The sequence below is a fragment of the Oncorhynchus nerka genome, linkage group LG6 (assembly GCF_034236695.1).
Source record: "Oncorhynchus nerka isolate Pitt River linkage group LG6, Oner_Uvic_2.0, whole genome shotgun sequence".
NCBI lineage: Eukaryota > Metazoa > Chordata > Actinopteri > Salmoniformes > Salmonidae > Oncorhynchus > Oncorhynchus nerka.
Genome location: NC_088401.1, coordinates 13,481,539 through 13,499,506, shown reverse-complemented (window position 1 = coordinate 13,499,506; position 17,968 = coordinate 13,481,539). Strand labels below are relative to the sequence as shown.

At 47.2% G+C, this 17,968-nt stretch overlaps 1 protein-coding gene across 2 annotated transcripts in view; it reads left to right on the top strand.

Moving 5' to 3' along the window:
* The window catches only part of LOC115119950 (pleckstrin homology-like domain family B member 2), a 43,446-nt gene that overhangs the window by 17,754 nt on the left and 7,724 nt on the right, over positions 1 to 17,968 (top strand). For both annotated transcript variants that reach the window (XM_065019275.1, XM_029648843.2), the window contains exons 5-13: positions 4,724 to 5,089; positions 6,104 to 6,244; positions 6,747 to 6,884; positions 10,411 to 10,566; positions 10,636 to 10,746; positions 11,527 to 11,616; positions 15,371 to 15,514; positions 15,608 to 15,704; positions 17,709 to 17,835. In XM_065019275.1, coding sequence (XP_064875347.1) covers positions 4,724 to 5,089; positions 6,104 to 6,244; positions 6,747 to 6,884; positions 10,411 to 10,566; positions 10,636 to 10,746; positions 11,527 to 11,616; positions 15,371 to 15,514; positions 15,608 to 15,704; positions 17,709 to 17,835 — 1,370 coding nt within the window. The remainder of the gene's footprint in view (positions 1 to 4,723; positions 5,090 to 6,103; positions 6,245 to 6,746; positions 6,885 to 10,410; positions 10,567 to 10,635; positions 10,747 to 11,526; positions 11,617 to 15,370; positions 15,515 to 15,607; positions 15,705 to 17,708; positions 17,836 to 17,968) is intronic.

Below are 17,968 nucleotides of genomic sequence, written 5' to 3'. Positions count from 1 at the left end.
ACACTGAGCAATCGGGGGAGATGGGTGTTGGTCAGGGAGGTGAACAAGAACCCGATGGTCACTCTGACAGAGCTCCAGAGTTCCTCTGTGGAGATGGGAGAACCTTCCAGAAAGAAAACCATCTCTGCAGCACTCTACAAATCAGGCCTTTTATCCTCTTTGGGCTGCAATCCCGTTAACGGGATCGATATGACAACAGCCAGTGAAAGTGCAGGGCGCCAAATTCAAAACAACAGAAATCTCATAATTAAAATTCCTCAAACATATACATGTATCTTAGACCGTTTTATAAGGTAGTCTTGTTGTTAATCCCACCACAGTGTCTGATTTCAAATAGGCTTTACGGCGAAAGCACCACAAACGATTATGTTACGGTCACCACCAAACCACAATAAAAACAGCCATTTTCCCAGCCAAAGAGGAGTCACAAAAAGCACAAATAGAGATCAAATGAATCACTAACCTTTGATGATCTTCATCAGATGACACTCATAGGACTTCATGTTACACAATACATGTATGTTTTGCTTGATAAAGTTCATATTTATATAAAAAAAAATCGGAGTTTACATTGGCACGTTATATTCACTAGTTCCAAAAACATCCAGTGATGTTGCCATATCGATTCAACAGAAATACTCATCATAAATGTAGATGATAATGCAAGTTATACACATGGAATTATAGATATACCTGTCCTTTATGCAACCGTTGTGTCAGATTTCAAAAAAACTTTACGGAAAAAGCAATGCAATAATCTGAGACGGCGCTCAGAACAATCAAGTCAAATTAGCCGCCATGTTGTAGTCAACATAAACCATATATTACATGCTAAATATTCCCTTACCTTTGATCTTAATCAGAATGCACTCCCAGAAATCCCAGGTCCACAATAAATGCTTGATTTGTTCGATAATGTCTGTTATTTATGTCCAATTAGCTACTTTTGTTAGCGCGTTTGGTACACCTATCCAAACGCTGGAGCTGGTCGACCATTTTTTCAGACAAAATCTTGAAAAAGTTATATTACAGGTCGAAGAAACATTTCAAACTAAGTACAGAATCAATCATTAGGATGTTTTTATCATACATCTTCAATAAAGTTCCAACCGGAGAATTCCATTGTGACTTGAGGAGGAATGGAACGCAGGAAGATATCATGCGTGACCTGGAACTGGCTCTCTGCCAGTAGTCTGACTCATTTCCCTCTCATTCAGTCCCACAACACAGCAGAAGCCTCATTCAAAATTCTATAGACAGTTGACATCTAGTGGAATCTTCATTCATATCTCAAGGGGATTTCAATAGGGAATGGGTTGAATATATACCAACCTCAGATTTATCACTTCCTGTTTGGATTTGTTCTCAGGTTTTTGCCTGCCATATGAGCTCTGTTATACTCACAGACATCATTCAAACTGTTTTAGAAACTTCAGAGTGTTTTCCATCCAAATCTACTAATAATATATATGCATATTATTAGTATCTGGGACAGAGTAGCAGGCAGTTTATTATTATTACCTTATTCGTCCAAGCTACTCAATACTGCCCCCATGTCACCAAGAAGTTAAGAGTTGAAGTATAGCCAATTTGTCTGTATATTTTATCATTTCATGTAGGATATCATCAACACCGCAGGCCATTTTGGGTTGGAGGGTTTGTATTTTGTCCTGTAGTTCATTCAATGTAATTGGAGAATCCAGTGGGTTCTGGTAGTCTTTTAATATCTGATTCTAAGATTTGTAATTGCTCATGTACAGTTGAAGTCGGAAGTTTACATACACTTAGGTTGGAGTCATTAACTCTCCATTTTCAATCTCCACAAATTTCTTGTTAACAAACTATAGTTTCTTCAAGTCGGTTAGGACATCTACTTTGTGCATGACACAAGTCATTTTTCCAACTATTGTTAACAGACAGATTATTTCACTTATAATTCACTGTATCAAAATTTGGTGGGTCAGAAGTTAACATACACTAAGTTGACTGTGCCTTTAAACAGCTTGGAAAATTCCAGAAAATTATGGCATGGCTTTAGAAGCTTCTGATAGGCTAATTGACACGGTTTGAGGCAATTGGAGGTGTACCTGTGGATGCATTTCAGGGCCTACCTTCAAACTCAGTGCCTCTTTGCTTGACATCTTGTAAAAATCAAAAGAAATCAGCCAAGACCTCAGAAAACAAATTGTAGACCTCCACAAGTCTGGTTCATCCTTGGGAGCAATTTCCAAATGCCCGAAGGTATCACGTTCATCTGTACAAACAATAGTATGCAGGTATAAACACCATGGGACCACGCAGCCGTCATACCGCTCAGGAAGGAAACGCGTTCTGTCTCCTGGAGAGGAATATACTTTGGTGTGAGAAGTGCAAATCAATCCCAGAACAACAGCAAAGGACCTCGTGAAGATGCTGGAGGAAACCGGTCCAAATGTATCTCTATCCACAGTAAAACGAGTCCTATATTGACATAACCTGAAAGGCCGCTCAACAAGGAAGAAGCCACTGCTCCAAAACCGCCATAAAAAAAAGCCAGAATACGGTTTGCAACTGTACATGGGGACAAAGATCGTACTTTTTGGAGAAATGTCCTCTGGTCTGATGAAACAAAAATAGAACTGTTTTGCCACAATGACCATCGTTATGTTTGGGGGAAAAAGGGAGAGGCCTGCAAGCCGAAGAAGACCATCCCAACCATGAAGCATAAGGGTGGCAGCATCATGTTGTGGGGGTGCTTTGCTGCAGGAGGGACTGGTGCACTTCACAAAATAGATGGCATCATGAGGAAAGAAAATGATGTAGATATATTGAAGCAACATCTCAAGGCATCAGTCAGGAAGTTAAAGCTTGGTCGCAAATGGGTCTTCCAAATGGACAATGACCCCAAGCATATTTCCAAAGTTGTGGCAAAATGACGTAAGGACAACAAAGTTAAAGTATTGGAGTGACCGTCACAAATCCCTGACCTAAATTTGTGTGCAGATCTGAAAAAGCGTGTGCGATCAGGGAGGCCTGCAAACCTGACTCCGTTCCACCAGCTCTGTCACAATGGGCCACAATTCACCCAACTTATTGTGGGAAGTTTGTGGAAGGCTTCCTGAAACGTTTGACACAATTTAAAGGCAATGCTACCAAATACTAATTGAGTGTATGTACATTTCTGACCCACTGGGAATGTGATGAAAGAAATAAAAGCTGAAATAAATAATTCTCTCTACTATTATTCTGACATTTCACATTCTTAAAATAAAGTGGTGACCCTAACTGACCTAAGACAGGGAATTTTTACTAGGATTAAATGTCAGGTATTGTGAAAAACTGAGTTTAAATGTATTTGGCTAAGGTGTATGTAAACTCCGACTTCAACTGTATATGTTTTTGCTATTTTTTTCTTTGTTATAGTACAAGTCCCTGGGCCTGGAAATGGTTGCTCTCCCCCTCTAGGATGGAGAAGCTGTAATCGTTAAAGTATGGGGATTCTATTGGGGGGGATATAGGTAGCACACATTAGGACATTTTTCTCTGTTGAGATCATTTCCGTATTAATTTCTAGCCAGATGTAAAATGTTCCTATTTTGAGTGGGTTAGGTCTGCCCTATAACAACTTGGCATATGCCATGAGTTTCTCCACTCTTTCATACCTGGTAGTTTGGTGGATGGGACTACCAGCTCTCTGTAACCTAGAGGGCAAACAGTGGGTCCATCTCCTCTATACTATGTTTCTTGTAGGATGATAATGTCTGTATTTCCAATTTCTTTGATGAAGTCTGGATTCCTGCTCTTTAGGATAAAGGCAAATGACCTCAGACCTTGTATATTCCAGGAAGAGATAGTAAAAGCTTTGTGTTCCATAGTGTCTAGTATTGTTTTTGTGTGGTTTAGGCCATTACATTAGGTGTGAGCAGAGCATCTGATACATACCTCTTAGGTCGCAGGAGTTGTTGAGGTCCTTGCTGCACCATGAGTTCCCAGAGTCGCCTCTTCACTGTTGACTTTGAGACTGCTGTTTTGCAGGTACTATTTAATGAAGCTGCCAGCTGAGGACTTGTGTGGCGTCTGTTTCTCAAACTAGACACTAATGTACTTGTCTTCTTGCTCAGTTGTGCACCAGGGCCTCCCACTCCTCTTTCTATTCTGGTTAGAGCCAGTTTGCTCTGCTATGTTAAGAGGGTAGTACACAGCGTTGTGCGAGATCTTCAGTTTCTTGGCAATTTCTCAAACGGAATAGCCTTCCTTTCTCAGAACAAGAATAGACTGACGAGTTTCAGAAGAAAGATCTTTGTTTCTTGCCATTTGAGCCTGTAATCGAACCCACAAATGCTGATGCTCCAGATACTCAACTAGTCTAAATAAAGCCAGTTGTATTGCTTCTTTAAACAAAACAACTGTTTTCAGATGTGCTAACATAATTGCAAAAGGGTTTTCTAATGATCAATTAGCCTTTTAAAATGATAAACTTGGATTAGCGAACACAACGTGCCTTTGGAACACAGGAGTGATGGTTACGGATAATGGGCCTCTGTACGCCTATGTAGATATTCCATTAAACATCAGCCGTTTCCAGCTACAATAGTCATTTACAACATTAACAATGTCTCCACTGTATTTCTGGTCAATTTGATGTTATTTTAATGGACAACAATTGTGCTTTTCTTCCAAAACCAAGGCCATTTCTAAGTGACCCCTGTGAACGGTACTGTACATGTTTCTGTGTGTGCTGTAGGAACTCCAGCGGCTGGAGACCATCCTGTCTTTGTGTTCAGAGCTGGGGAGATCGGAGCAGGACAGGGAGAAGAGTGTTGGTTCTAGTCCAGGTACCGGTGCCGGTCTAGCCGATCTCCAAAAGATCAACCGGGAACTAGAGAAGCTCCAGGTCTCTGACGACAAAGAGCCAGTATCAGTCTTCTTCGACTTAACCGTTAACGGAAATGGTACCGCCTCGGAAAATAATTATTATGGTAATGACCAGGAGCGTCAGGTCGGACTGCGATGGAGCAGAGATCCCCCCGACAACAGGGCGGAATCACCCGTCGTCACTCTACGAAGCTCTGCCTCCTCGCCCACCCCGCATCTACCGAGGACCAATCAGGTGAGACTTCTTCACTTTCTCACACTCTCTTTCTCCCCTTTCAGCCAACCTCCCTGTCTCTCTCTTTCTCCCCTTTCAGCCAACCTCCCTGTCTCTCTCTCTCCCCTTTCAGCCAACCTCCCTGTCTCTCTCTCTCTCTCCTTTCAGCCAACCTCCCTGTCTCTCTCTCTCTCTCCTTTCAGCCAACCTCCCTGTCTCTCTCTCTCTCTCCTTTCAGCCAACCTCCCTGTCTCTCTCTCTCTCTCCTTTCAGCCAACCTCCCTGTCTCTCGCTCTCTCTCTCCTTTCAGCCAACCTCCCTGTCTCTCCCTGTCTCTCTCTCTCCCTCTCTTTCTTAATGTTGCTTCATGTAGCTTCTCATGGCTTAATAAGAGTTAAAGGATAGAGAGATGTGAGTGGTGGAGAGAGATCCCCTCTCACCATAAAGTATTACAGAGGAAAACACACACTGGCCTTGGCCACGTCTCAACACCTCCTTCTACATTGCTTAGTTCTGTTGTGAAAACTCCTCTGGAATCTGACTTACTCTTATCATTTAGGATCCACGTATTTTATCTACTCGCAAAAATGTCTGATCTTCTTAGACCTCCACAACAAGCTTTAGAGGTCAGGGTCGTTTGTTATAGTGTCTTCTATTTACCTTGTCAGAACCTGGAGGTGCTGGATACTGTATTTCAAGTTGGGTTTCTGTGCAGCTGTGAGAGGAGGTCACAGGAGATGTGAGTGTGTGGACAGCTAAATTCAACCAATGAAGCTATCACATTAACACCTAGAACATGTCTATGAACACAGTTGTGTTTTTTTTGCCCTTGATCTGGATGACCTGTAGTGGGGTGCAGGCTTTTGTTCCTGCTCAGCCCTAACATGCATTATTCAACTAATTATCAAGATCTAGTTCAACTGAATCAGGTTTGTTCTGGGCTGGGAACAGACAACAGCACCACCAATATCTCTCCAGGACCAGTGAATAAAGAACATAGCATAGATTCCATTGTGAGAGTGATGTCATCTTTAGGCGCTGGCGGAGGAGGGGGGACGGCGGAGGAAGGAAGTGACCCGTGTGGAGGAGGAGAGGATCCAGGTGCTCAACAACATGGACAAGCTGGAACAGAAGATCAAAGAACTGGACAACCAGATGGACGAATCACTCAGAGAAGTAAGGAGGGTTGGGGGAGGGACAGAGAGATATAGAGGGAGGGACACTCTCTCTCTCTCCATGCAGGTAGAGATGGACACTCTCTCTCTCTCTCTCTCTCTCTCTCTCCATCCAGGTAGAGATACAGACAGACTCACTCTCTCTCCATCCAGGTGGAGATGGACACACTCTCTCTCTCTCTCTCTCTCTCTCTCCATCCAGGTCAAGATACAGAAAGACTCACTCTCTCTCTCTCCATCCAGGTGGAGATACAGACAGACTCACTCTCTCTCTCTCCATCCAGGTGGAGATGGACACACTCTCTCTCTCTCCATGCAGGTAGAGATGGACACACTCTCTCTCTCTCTCTCTCTCTCTCCATCCAGGTCAAGATACAGACAGACTCACTCTCTCTTTCCATCCAGGTGGAGATGGACACACTCTCTCTCTCTCTCTCTCTCTCTCTCTCTCTCTCTCTCCATCCAGGTAGAGATACAGACAGACTCACTCTCTCTCCATCCAGGTGGAGATGGAGGGTGCCCTGGTGCAGGCTGAGCAGGATGCAGAGCTATCAGCTCTGCAGCAGGAGAGCGATGCTGTGGAGACACTCAACACCAAGATGGCCGACATGGAACAACAGGCACCGGACCAGAAGCCTCAGGTGTGTGTCTGTTGTAACACTGAGTCAACTGGGTTCACTTGGGGCAACTCAACATAAGGGAGAGAGAGAGTGACAATATGTGTGGGTGTGTACGTGCTGTTACATAGAGTTTGTGGTGTCATAAGCACTGTGTGGATGCAGTGGTGGAAAAGTACCCAATTGTCATTCTTGAGTAAAAGTAAAGATGCCTTAATAGAAAAGTGAAAGTCACACAGTAAAATATTACTTGAGTGAAACTCTAAAATGATTTGGTTTTAAATATACTGAAGTATCAAAAGTAAAAGTATAAAAAATTACATTTTTAAATGTACAGATATCAATCATAAATCTACAAACGAAGCATGTGTTTAGTGAGTCCACCAGACCAGAGGCAGTAGGGATGACCAGGGATGTTCTGTGTTTAGTGAGTCCTCCAGATCAGAGGCAGTAGGGATGACCAGGGATGTTCTGTGTTTAGTGAGTCCACCAGATCAGAGGCAGTAGGGATGACCAGGGATGTTCTGTGTTTAGTGAGTCCACCAGATCAGAGGCAGTAGGGATGACCAGGGATGTTCTCTGTTTAGTGAGTCCTCCAGATCAGAGGCAGTAGGGATGACCAGGGATGTTCTCTGTTTAGTGAGTCCTCCAGATCAGAGGCAGTAGGGATGACCAGGGACGTTCTGTGTTTAGTGAGTCCTCCAGATCAGAGGCAGTAGGGATGACCAGGGACGTTCTGTGTTTAGTGAGTCCTCCAGACCAGAGGCAGTAGGGATGACCAGGGACGTTCTGTGTTTAGTGAGTCTGCCAGACCAGAGGCAGTAGGGATGACCAGGGATGTTCTCTGTTTAGTGAGTCCTCCAGACCAGAGGCAGTAGGGATGACCAGGGATGTTCTCTGTTTAGTGAGTCCTCCAGACCAGAGGCAGTAGGGATGACCAGGGATGTTCTGTGTTTAGTGAGTCTGCCAGACCAGAGGCAGTAGGGATGACCAGGGATGTTATCTGTTTAGTGAGTCCTCCAGACCAGAGGCAGTAGGGATGACCAGGGATGTTCTCTGTTTAGTGAGTCCTCCAGATCAGAGGCAGTAGGGATGACCAGGGATGTTCTGTGTTTAGTGAGTCCTCCAGACCAGAGGCAGTAGGGATGACCAGGGATGTTCTGTGTTTCGTGAGTCCTCCAGACCAGAGGCAGTAGGGATGACCAGGGATGTTATCTGTTTAGTGAGTCCTCCAGATCAGAGGCAGTAGGGATGACCAGGGATGTTCTCTGTTTAGTGAGTCCTCCAGATCAGAGGCAGTAGGGATGACCAGGGATGTTCTGTGTTTAGTGAATCCGCCAGACCAGAGGCAGTAGGGATGACCAGGGATGTTCTCTGTTTAGTGAGTCCTCCAGACCAGAGGCAGTAGGGATGACCAGGCATGTTCTGTGTTTAGTGAGTCTGCCAGACCAGAGGCAGTAGGGATGACCAGGGATGTTCTGTGTTTAGTGAGTCCTCCAGACCAGAGGCAGTAGGGATGACCAGGGATGTTCTGTGTTTAGTGAATCCGCCAGACCAGAGGCAGTAGGGATGACCAGGGATGTTATCTGTTTAGTGAGTCCTCCAGATCAGAGGCAGTAGGGATGACCAGGGATGTTCTCTGTTTAGTGAGTCCTCCAGATCAGAGGCAGTAGGGATGACCAGGGATGTTCTGTGTTTAGTGAATCCGCCAGATCAGAGGCAGTAGGGATGACCAGGGATGTTCTGTGTTTAGTGAATCCGCCAGACCAGAGGCAGTAGGGATGACCAGGGATGTTCTGTGTTTAGTGAATCCGCCAGACCAGAGGCAGTAGGGATGACCAGGGATGTTATTTGTTTAGTGAATCCGCCAGATCTTGTTCTCTTGTGTGTGAATTAGACAATTTTCCTGTCCTGCTAAGCATTCAACATGTAATGTACTTTTGTGTGTCAGGAAAAATGTATGGAGTAAAAAGTACATCATTTTCTTTAGGAATGTAGTGAAGTAAAAGTAAACTTTGGTAAAGTACCAAATCCTGTTTCTGCTGTGTCTGGTCAGCTAGCCTGTTTCTGCCGTGTCTGGTCAGCTAGCCTGTTTCTGCCGTGTCTGGTCAGCTAGCCTGTTTCTGCCGTGTCTGGTCAGCTAGCCTGTTTCTGCTGTGTCTGGTCAGCTAGCCTGTTTCTGCTGTGTCTGGTTAGCTAGCCTGTGCCTGGTCAGCTAGCCTGTTTCTGCTGTGTCTGGTCAGCTAGCCTGTTTCTGCTGTGTCTGGTTAGCTAGCCTGTTTCTGCTGTGTCTGGTTAGCTATCCTGTTTCTGCTGTGTCTGGTCAGCTAGCCTGTTTCTGCCGTGTCTGGTCAGCTAGCCTGTTTCTGCCGTGTCTGGTCAGCTAGCCTGTTTCTGCTGTGTCTGGTTAGCTAGCCTGTGCCTGGTCAGCTAGCCTGTTTCTGCTGTGTCTGGTTAGCTAGCCTGTGCCTGGTCAGCTAGCCTGTTTCTGCTGTGTCTGGTCAGCTAGCCTGTTTCTGCTGTGTCTGGTCAGCTAGCCTGTTTCTGCTGTGTCTGGTCAGCTAGCCTGTTTCTGCTGTGTCTGGTCAGCTATCCTGTTTCTGCTGTGTCTGGTCAGCTAGCCTGTTTCTGCTGTGTCTGGTCAGCTAGCCTGTTTCTGCTGTGTCTGGTCAGCTATCCTGTTTCTGCTGTGTCTGGTCAGCTAGCCTGTTTCTGCTGTGTCTGGTCAGCTAGCCTGTTTCTGCTGTGTCTGGTCAGCTAGCCTGTTTCTGCTGTGTCGGGTCAGCTAGCCTGTTTCTGCTGTGTCGGGTCACCCCCAACCAACCATTGTATCGGTCCTCCCGGTCTTCCCTGTCCTCTAGTCCATCCCTCCATCCAGCTCTCCAGATCACTGTAACACTTTATTAACTCTGCTTCCCTTCTCCCACAACGCTATATCCTGCCCTCTGTCCTGTGTGTTTGTACCTAGGCGTATGCACATGCTTGTCATTCATCCGTGTGTGTGTATTGTTTGTGTGTGCTTGTCGTTCGTCTGTGTGTGCTGTGTGTCCTCCACTGTGTGTGTGTGTGCTTATGAGTATGCCAGGTGTGTGTCTCTACTAGGGTAGAGCAGCTGTCTCGGTGTGTGAGAGCTGGGTCAGTACACACACACTTCCTGCTAAAATGAACAACTTCCGGTGACACACAGACAACTGTTCCTACCTGTTCACCCCTCCTTCTCCTCTAGGTCGTCCTCCTCTCATTTGGCCACAGGATTATCTCTACTTGTCTCCCTCCTCCATTTCCTCCTCTTCTCCTGTCAGTCAGTTTCAGGATGGGTCACATCATGTCCTTAAGCTCCACAGACTCTCCGCCTGTTGATGGGTAGTAGCTGTTTTTTGATAGGATGAGGAAACATGGTTTATAGCATGTTTGGTGAGAGCCTTGATTTGGTTGTGTGACTGAATGCTCTCTCCCTCATCCACAAAATAGGGAGTAAACAGTGTCCACATAGGAACAGCCAAGATGTTACAACACAATCTGACAAAATGTGTGTGTGTGTGTGTGTCAGGACTCTGAGGTGCTGGAGGCTGAGACGAAGCGTTTTAAGGACCTGGAGGACCAGCAGATGGAGAGAGAGAGTCGGCATAATGAGGAGAAGGAGACAAGCACACAACACCTTCTCAGAGAGATCGTTGACTATCAACTCAGCACCGTCACACGCAAGGTATGGTGTGTTTGTGTTAGGGTATGTGTGTGTTGAACTTTGTGTGTGTTAAACTGTGTGTGTTCCCAGGGGAGGCTGGTGACCCTGAAGAAGCAGGCGGACCTGATTACCCAGCAGGCTCAGCGAGAGAAGGATAGCTTTCTGAAGGAGAGGACCAACCTGCAGATGATGCTGCAGAGGGTATGAACGCATGGTGTGTGTGTTTGATTTCAGTCCTACTTGCATTTTAAAGTCTCTCTCTCACTTGCGCTCTCTCTCTCACTTGCTCTCTCTCTCTCACTTGCTCTCTCACTTGCTCTCTCTCTCTCTCGCTCTCACTCGCTCTCGCTCGCTCTCTCTCTCGCTGTCACTCGCTCTCTCTCTCTCTCGCTCTCACTTGCTCTCACTTGCTCTCACTTGCTCTCACTTGCTCTCTCTCGCTCTCACTTGCTCTCTCTCGCTCTCACTTGCTCTCTCTCGCTCTCACTTGCTCTCTCTCGCTCTCACTTGCTCTCTCTCGCTCTCACTTGCTCTCTCTCTCTCTCTCGCTCTCACTTGCTCTCTCTCTCTCTCTCGCTCTCACTTGCTCTCTCTCTCTCTCTCTCGCTCTCACTTGCTCTCTCTCTCTCTCGCTCTCACTTGCTCTCTCTCTCGCTCTCACTTGCTCTCTCTCTCTCTCTCGCTCTCACTTGCTCTCTCTCTCTCTCTCGCTCTCACTTGCTCTCTCTCTCTCTCTCGCTCTCACTTGCTCTCTCTCTCTCTCTCGCTCTCACTTGCTCTCTCTCTCTCTCGCTCTCACTCGCTCTCTCTCTCTCTCGCTCTCACTCGCTCTCACTCGCTCTCTCTCGCTCTCACTCTCTCTCGCTCTCGCTCTCACTTGCTCTCGCTCTCACTTGCTCTCGCTCTCACTTGCTCTCTCTCACTTGCTCTCTCTCACTTGCTCTCTCGCTCGCTCTCTCTCTCTCTATCGCTCTCTCTCAGGAGAAAGAGAACCATGCCTCTCTGGAGAGGAAGTATGCTGACCTCACAGGTGGGCGGCACTTCCCTCTCAGTCCTATCAGTCTCAAGGAGGTATGTTTGACTGCTGCCTAGCAACCGTCTCCATTCCCGCCGATTGGCCCCCTCGCCTCAGTCTCCTCTCTTTTCTCCTTCTCCTGTCCCCTAGGATACGGCGTTGCTGGCTGACGTGTGACGGTCTCCTAGTGACCAGTCCCGTGACCACGCCCCTTCCTCTCCTTCTTCTCTTATCCTTCCTGCTGACCTGCTGGTCCTCTCATCCCTCCTTTCCTCTCTTGCCATAAAGAGCGCTAAGGTACCATTTCCTCTCTTCATCCTTGTCATTTAAAGCTGAGAACCGCGATAGGCGAAACAGGGCCACTGGCCCACCCAGAGCATTTGTTTTTTTAGTTTTGAGGAAATGGGCAGCCAGCATTGCAGTAAAAATATATTGGATCTGCTATTCTGTGCATTGTCACAGGCCGGCTCATAGCCTGTGGCAAAAAAAGAGGGGACACGAACAACAGGTATCGGCCAATCAAAAAGGTTCTTTATTGTAAACCAAAACTATTAACTTTAAACAAAGAAAAAGGAATGAGGTGTGAAAGTATCATAATGTAGGGTGTATGTAAAGTGCAGGGATGCATGAATCTGTGTGTGTGAATATGACTGAGGGAGAACTAAGTAAAACTGCAAAAGAACAAACAAACAGGATCATACCTGGAGGAGCAGAGAGAGAGATTGGTGAAGCAGTTTAAATACCCTGAGCCCAGACTCCTCCCATCACTAACGACCCTCCTCTGCCTGCAGGAGGAACCGCCCCTTGCACTGCAGAGGAGGAGCCATGACAGTTGTCAGACTCCTCCCATCACTAACGACCCTCCTCTGCCTGCAGGAGGAACCGCCCCTTGCACTGCAGAGGAGGAGCCATGACAGTTGTCAGACTCCTCCCATCACTAACGACCCTCCTCTGCCTGCAGGAGGAACCGCCCCCTGCACTGCAGAGGGGCCATGACAGTTGTCAGATTCCTCCCATCACTAACGACCCTCCTCTGCCTGCAGGAGGAACCGCCCCCTGCACTGCAGAGGAGGAGCCATGACAGTTGTCAGACTCCTCCCATCACTAACGACCCTCCTCTGCCTGCAGGAGGAACCGCCCCCTGCACTGCAGAGGAGGGGCCATGACAGTTGTCAGACTCCTCCCATCACTAACGACCCTCCTCTCTGCCTGCAGGAGGAACCGCCCCTTGCACTGCAGAGGACGAGCCATGACAGTTGTCAGACTCCTCCCATCACTAACGACCCTCCTCTGCCTGCAGGAGGAACTGCCCCCTGCACTGCAGAGGAGGGGCCATGACAGTTGTCAGACTCCTCCCATCACTAACGACCCTCCTCTGCCTGCAGGAGGAACCGCCCCTTGCACTGCAGAGGAGAAGCCATGACAGTTGTCAGACTCCTCCCATCACTAACGACCCTCCTCTGCCTGCAGGAGGAACCGCCCCCTGCACTGCAGAGGAGGAGCCATGACAGTTGTCAGACTCCTCCCATCACTAACGACCCTCCTCTGCCTACAGGAGGAACCGCCCCCTGCACTGCAGAGGGGCCGTGACAGCATGTCCGAGGGAAAGTTCTGGTATATCATGAGGCTTTAAGAAGCACTTTGTGGAGGCCATTTCAGAAACACTTCCTCCTTCTCTCGTCTTTCGTTTATACAGTGATAATAACACATTGCACGGGTAACAAACAGGCCTGTTCTTATTGTGTATGTTTAGCATTCAATATGAAACTAATGGAAGATGCTTAACCTGCATAACAGTACAGCTCTGCCTCTGATGCTAGAGGTTCACTGACCAAACTAACAACAAGTTTGAACATGGCTCTGGCCAATCCCTCCTCTGATCCTGAGCATATCCCCTCCCCTGATGACATCACCCAAAAACCAGAAGATGATGTGTGTGTAAGGGGTCTGAGTGCATTCAGTTGGTGTGTGTTTGAGCGAGGGTAGTTTGGAGGTGGACCAATCGATTGGTCAAAATGTTTAAACGTGTATTTTTCAATATACAGTACCAGTGAGAAATGTTTGACACACCTACCTTTTCTACATTGTAGAATAATAGTGAAGACATCAAAACTATGAAATAACACATGGAATCATGTAGTAACCAAAAAAGTGTTCTTAAAAAATTCTTCAAAGTAGCCTCCCTTACCCTTGATGACAGCTTTGCACGCTCTTGACATTTTCTCAACCAGCTTCATGAGGTAGTCACCTGGAATGCATTTCAATTAACAGGTGTGCCTTGTTAAAAGTTAATTAGTGGAATTTATTTCCTTAATGTGATTGAGCCAATCAGATGTTGTGACAAGGTAGGGTTGGTATACAGAAGATATCCCTATTTGGTAAATGACCAAGTCCATATTATGGCAAGAACAGCTCAAATAAGCAAAGAGAAACGACAGTCCATTACTTTAAGACATGAAGGTCAGTCGATCTGTAAAATTTAAAGAACTTTGAACGTTTCTTCAAGTGCAGTCGCAAAAACCATCAAGCGCTATGATGAAACTGGCTCTCATGAGGACCCCCACTGGAAAGGAAGACCCAGAGTTCCCTCTGCTGCAGAGGATAAGTTCATTAAAATAACTGCACCTCAGAAATTGCAGCCCAAATAAATGCTTCAGAGTTCAAGTTACAGACACATATCAACATCAACTGTTCAGGCCTTCATGGTCAAATTGCTGCAAAGAAACCACTACTTAAGGACACCAATAAGCAGAAGAGACTTGCTTGGGCCAAGAAACACGAGCAATTGACATTAGACCAGTGGAAATCTGTCCTTCGGTCTTATGATTCCAAATTTGAGGTTTTGTGTTCCAACCACCATGTCTTTGTGAGACGAAGAATAGGTAAAAGGATGATCTTCACAGGTGTGGTTGCCACCGTGAAGCATGGAGGAGGAGGCGTGATGGTGCTTTGCTGGTGACACGGTCAGTGATTTATTTAGAATTCAAGGCACACTTAACCAGCATGGCTACCACCGCATTCTGCAGGGATACGCCATCCCATCGGTTTTGCGCTTAGTGGGACTATCATTTGTTTTTCAACAGGACAATGACCAAGAAGGAGAGCGATGAAGTGTTGCATCCACACCAATATGCTGGTTAACTTCACTATTATGCACATAGCAACATGGTCTAGGAAAAGACGCCAATTCAACAGCACACTGATGTTTCAGAACCGCGGACAGCGACCGCTATCAAACGTTGGAGAAAGAACATTTGTTATACAATGATGTGATTGTTATAGTGTTGAACCATTGTCCTTAACCATATACAATTTCAGTAGCACTGGTCTCTTAGAGTGATTGACTGTTCCATCCCCACGGCCTCCACAATGGATCAGTCCACTCAGACAGGAGCCAATCAGACAGGTGTCTTATACACTATGATATTTATTTGTTTTTGCTACTGCTCGACTAAGGAAATCTCTGTCGACCAAACATTCGACCAGTCGACTAAATCGGGTCAGCCCTAGTTCCCTTTCTCTGATGGGGTTCCTTTCATCCTCTTTAATCTCTGCCGCCCCTCCTCTCCTGTTGACTGGCCTTCTTCCTCAGCCTGTCGCCCCTCCTCTCCTGTTGACTGGCCTTCTTCCTCACCCTGCCGCACTTCTCTCACCAAAACCCCTTCTGTTCATTGGCCGGAGGACATGGCAACCTATCGTGACCCCTCCCCTCCCTGACTCTCCTCCTCCTCTCCCTGTAAATAATCACTGCCACAACAGGCAGGTAAAAGCTGTGTGTGTGTTGTGTGATTCTGAATATTGTATGTGCAGGTTCAGCACTTCCGTTGGCTGGAGGAGAGGAAGAGGTTAGTGAAAGAAGGCGGGGCCCACCCGAGTGACACGTTACCCAGGAAGCAGACCACTGTCACCCCTCAGTTCAGCTGTGTTACACTGGGACACAGCATGCTTAACAAGGTACACATACACACACACACTCACGCATACATACACACACTCAAACACACACAAACACCATCCCCTTTAATCTCACTCGCTGGTCTTCCACAGTCCCGGCAGCCCCCGGTGCAGAGTTGTAGCTGTGTCAGTATTCTACCAAGGGCCATGTCTGTCTCCAGCAATACAGATACACACCGTCTGCACAAGGGTGAGGACACACACACACACACACAGTCTGTCACACCACCGGTGATCCTCTGGACTAGATACTGTACAGTAACACAGTATAAGGCTTCAACACACAGGACGGATCCTCAGATTGTGTGTCTGATGGGTGGACAGGAGCATGATTTTTTTATTTGTTTGTGGAGATAATTGAGGAGAGGAAAAAGATGCTTTCTGCTGTTGTGAAGCATCCATTTATACAGTAGGTCCCAGTACCCACTGGAGAATGTGTTGTGAAGCATCCATTTATACAGTAGGTCCCAGTACCCACTGGAGAATGTGTTGTGAAGCATTCATTTATACAGTAGGTCCCAGTACCCACTGGAGAATGTGTTGTGAAGCATTCATTTATACAGTAGGTCCCAGTACCCACTGGAGAATGTGTTGTGAAGCATCCATTTATACAGTAGGTCCCAGTACCCACTGGAGAATGTGTGTGTGCGCGTGTGTGTTGAGATTGAATCCTGTCCTATGGGCCAGATGTTTCTGGCCCTCTTGCCTGATGGTATCAGGGTTCCTGCGTGTGTGTGTGTGTGTGTCTTTCCTGTACCCAACTCTAGAACTGTATGGTGTGTTATTCCTGTCATAGTGACAGTCAGGGTAGAGGTCCACTAGTGTGTTATTCCTGTCATAGTGACAGTCAGGGTAGAGGTCCACTAGTGTGTTATTCCTGTCATAGTGACAGTCAGGGTAGAGGTCCACTAGTGTGTTATTCCTGTCATAGTGACAGTCAGGGTGGAGGTCCACTAGTGTGTTATTCCTGTCATAGTGACAGTCAGGGTGGAGGTCCACTAGTGTGTTATTCCTGTCATAGTGACAGTCAGGGTGGAGGTCCACTAGTGTGTTGTTCCTGTCATAGTGACAGTCAGGGTGGAGGTCCACTAGTGTGTTGTTCCTGTCATAGTGACAGTCAGTCAGGGTGGAGGTCCACTAGTGTGTTATTCCTGTCATAGTGACAGTCAGTCAGGGTGGAGGTCCACTAGTGTGTTATTCCTGTCATAGTGACAGTCAGGGTGGAGGTCCACTAGTGTGTTGTTCCTGTCATAGTGACAGTCAGTCAGGGTGGAGGTCCACTAGTGTGTTATTCCTGTCATAGTGACAGTCAGTCAGGGTGGAGGTCCACTAGTGTGTTATTCCTGTCATAGTGACAGTCAGGGTGGAGGTTCACTAGTGTGTTATTCCTGTCATAGTGACAGTCAGGGTGGAGGTTCACTAGTGTGTGTGGTCTATGATTTGCTCCGGTTGGACTTGTTCACCTGCTGTGTTTTGTGGCCCATGAAGTTGTGGCTTTATTTTTTGGGACAATATATATCTGGATTTTGTTATGAGGAACTTTCGGTTGGTGTTTATATATATATTTTTTACCGGTTTAACTGTGGTTGGTCTGTGTGATCAGAGGGAGGGGCAGCGGTCTGTAGCGTCCAGTCAGACTGTGGCCCCTGAGACGGGGAGCGGTCTGTAGCGTCCAGTCAGACTGTGGCCCCTGAGACGGGGAGCGGTCTGTAGCGTCCAGTCAGACTGTGGCCCCTGAGACGGGGAGCGGTCTGTAGCGTCCAGTCAGACTGGGGCCCCTGAGACGGGGAGCGGTCTGTAGCGTCCAGTCAGACTGTGGCCCCTGAGACGGGGAGCGGTCTGTAGCGTCCAGTCAGACTGTGGCCCCTGAGACTGGGAGCGGTCGGTAGCGTCCAGTCAGACTGGGGCCCCTGAGACGGGGAGCGGTCTGTAGCGTCCAGTCAGACTGGGGCCCCTGAGACGGGGAGCGGTTTGTAGCGGCCAGTCAGACTGTGACCCCTGAGACGGGGAGCGGTCATGGAGAACAGGGCTCAGCGCATGGAGGGTCAAACACAGGTAACTGATTATTACTCATGAATTAACATAGGTAATAAACACTGTACATGTGGAGCTCTCTCTCATTCCCTCCTTTCTTTCTCTCACTACACTGTCCGTCTCTCGCTTTCTGACCCTGGGTGGTCTTGTTGTGGTCCAGGTCAGGCCACCCGGTCCAACATGCACCTGGACAGTGGCAACGGCCAGACCTACGACACCATGAGCATGGACAGCTTGGACTCCATGGACACCAGCATCTCTGTCTGCTCACCTGACAACGTCTCCTGGTAGGTGTCTCGGTCTGTGTGTGTGTGTGTGTGTGTGTGTGTGTGTGTGTGTGTATATCGTGAGTATGTTATCGTGTGTGTATGCATGTCTGTGCCTATGTTTGTGTTGCTTCACAGTCCCCGCTGTTCCATA